Below are 2,921 nucleotides of genomic sequence, written 5' to 3'. Positions count from 1 at the left end.
AGCCCTGCTTCATCAAGATTATTTTTAAATGTCTAAAACTCAAAAACTTCATTAATTCATTGATTAGCAATCCTTCTAGGCTCAATAAAGAAAAAAAGATCATGATAACTCGCAGAAATAATTTGCTTAAAAATAAACAGCTTAAAGCTATTAAGGGCATGACATATGGAAAATGTCATTTATCTACTTCTTCAATAAGGATCTATTGTATGCCAGGAATGTGCTCAGTGTGGGTAACACTGTGATGAATAAGACAGATAAGCTTGCCCATGTTTTGCTTATAGGTTTCTGAGACACACACATAACAGTTTAACATATAAGTACATAAAAAATTATGTAGAAGAGCTAGAGTTGGAAACTTACCAAATCATAGTGCCCTGAAGTTTTATTTATCCTATGCAGTCAGTTAGTGTTAAGAGATTCAACCATGTTCATATAAAAACATGCCTAAGATAAATTAACACAAAATTCAAAATTGAGGAATCTATAAATAATGGTCACATTTTTCCTTCAAATAAAAAAAACAAAAAGTCCATCTTCCTGGAACATTTCCAGAATTGCATCTCTTTTATAAAGCTTTAATAAAATTTGATTTATATATTTATTTATTTACTCAGTCCTTTCTTCATGCTTTATTACTTAGTGCTGCAAAGCACAAAGATGAAGAGGACACTTTCCATATTCATAATTGTTTTATCACATGTCTATAGGTGACAATTTGCTACTAGAATCTTCTGATTATTTGCAATTTATTTTATTTAGTTTTTTACTGGGTCAACACTTTAACAACTTATATATGAAATGCTATAAACATGCTTGGTGAAGAGGACTTAATGGATAAGACATTGTTTCTAGTCTCAAAAAAATGTCAAAATTAGATAGTAGTTCTAATATAAAATGTTTATAAATCTAATATGGAAATTTTATATAGTTATTTATTATAATCTGATGGAAATCAAGCTTTGACTTTCACACTTAAAAAATATCTCCAAGTTAGTTATACACAGATTACTTTAGAAAATTGACATACTAGATATAAAATCTTTTTTTTTTTTCTTTTAGGAAAGTCTCAATAGACATCAATACTTGAATTCTTTATTTCCCAGTGAAAATTCCACTGCCTTCTATGGAATAAATCAGTTTTCTTATTTGTTTCCTGAAGAGTTTAAAGGTATGGTCTGGTGGTGTTATTAGTTGATTAATTTCTTAATATTAACTTGTTTGCTTAATTTTTGAAGAATTGTTTAATTGTAAATCTAGTAAATGGAGTAATAGTTGGCATTTATTAAATACTTATCAACTAAGTGTCAAGCATATACCATGTGCTGAACGTAAGAAGAATAAATTCATGGCCACTTTGCTCATCACTGCTTAAGAAATAAATATTATAATTATACACATTTCCATTGCTATGAGGGTCAATTGTCTCATCACTTCTGTAATTTACTAGTGCTATTTCTATTCAGGACAACCATGGTTCCATGGGTTATGATAAAACAAATGATGTCAATTATACAATTTTATTATTGACCTCATTCTATCAAACAAGTAATTTTATGTGTCAGCTCCAGCCTTATCATAGGAATTTTTCTCTCTTGTAGCTTCCAGCTGAATGTATTCCATGTATAGAAGAGTACAAAGAAAAATCTAAAATGGCAGGTCTACTAGAAAGCTACTTTTCTGCTTGAAAAATTCCTCTGAAAAGAATTCCAAGGGTTCCTCCCTAGAATGTAATATTGTTTGTCTTTTCATTTCATGTTTCTACTCAGCCATTTATTTAAGAAGCAAATCTTCCAGGTTTCCCAGATACCCAGCAGAAGTACAAATGTCCATCTCCAACGTGTCTTTGCCACTAAGATTTGACTGGAGGGACAAGCATGTTGTAACTCAAGTGAGAAACCAGCAAATGGTAAGTTTTATATTTTTTTCTTTTTTAATCTGTTAGGCATTGAAAGGCAGCTTTGAGGTCAAGTTCAATTAAGCTTGTAGTGAAACCCATCGTTTCTCTAGGTAAAATCATACCTCATTTATCCAAAAACAACAATGAAAGGAGAATCTCTGGAGGAATCAAAGACGGATGTCAAAGCCTTGACTGTTATTCCTGGAGATAAACCTTCCTTGTGTTCTCTCACTAACTGCTGCTGCCACCCTGCACACTAACTCAGAGATCCTTCCCAGAAGCTGTTTCACAGAAACCAAGCCTTCTCTAGAATAGCAGAAGGAAGGCTGGAGTAGGTAAACATGACCACTAAATGCTTAAGTGGTTCAAAAGAAAGACAGCGGCGAAGAAGTAAAATGAAATTGGTTGCATTTACCAGCAGCGTGGCCAGATCTCCTGGGTCCTGAAGCCTCCTTCTGTGAGCTGCATCAGAAAACCCTGTCCCCATCCTCACTCCCTTGCAGCATCGCATACCTTTTAGTCTGTAGTCCTTAAAAGTGCAGTCAGTTCAAATATCAGGAGACATATGTGTTCTTAAAAATCACCACCTGTACAAAAGTGTGCAACAAAATGACAGGGATTATGGGAGAAATGAGGTTAGATCACAACGCTTTAAAATTTAAGTCAAGGACCAGCCCATGGCTCACGTGGGAGAGCGTGGTGCTGACAGGACCAAGTCAAGGGTCAAGATCCCCTTACTGGTCATCATTAAAAAAAAAAAAAAACTCAAGTCAAAAACATGTTAAAAAAAAAATGGAAATCTAACAAACATGGTAGCACAATTTTACACATGTTAAATGATCAAGAAGTAAGTACTGCAATAAATACAGCAATTTACCTTGAAAAAGACCCTAAGTGTGCTTGGTTGGGAGGGTGCAGCTTGTGAGTTATTGCAAGGTGGTGAAAGGAGGGTTATCTGAGATCGGAATGGAAAGGGTAACTCCAGACGTGGATGGGGATGACCTATAACACAACACACAGA

The 2,921-nt window shown here is 34.1% G+C and overlaps 1 protein-coding gene across 1 annotated transcript in view; it reads left to right on the top strand.

Annotated features, from left to right (window-relative positions):
- Positions 1-1,062: 1,062 nt before the first annotated feature.
- The window catches only part of CTSO (cathepsin O), a gene marked incomplete at its 5' end in the record, with an annotated part of 17,698 nt that continues 15,839 nt past the window's right edge, over positions 1,063-2,921 (top strand). Inside the window, 2 exons of the mRNA XM_008582567.1 lie at positions 1,063-1,171; positions 1,770-1,909. Of these exons, the coding sequence (XP_008580789.1) occupies positions 1,063-1,171; positions 1,770-1,909 (249 nt within the window). The remainder of the gene's footprint in view (positions 1,172-1,769; positions 1,910-2,921) is intronic.

The sequence above is a fragment of the Galeopterus variegatus genome, unplaced genomic scaffold (genome assembly GCF_000696425.1).
Source record: "Galeopterus variegatus unplaced genomic scaffold, G_variegatus-3.0.2 Scaffold2667, whole genome shotgun sequence".
NCBI classification, from domain to species: Eukaryota; Metazoa; Chordata; class Mammalia; order Dermoptera; family Cynocephalidae; genus Galeopterus; species Galeopterus variegatus.
Note: the sequence above shows the minus strand (reverse complement) of the source record. Positions and strands in the feature narration are given on the sequence as shown.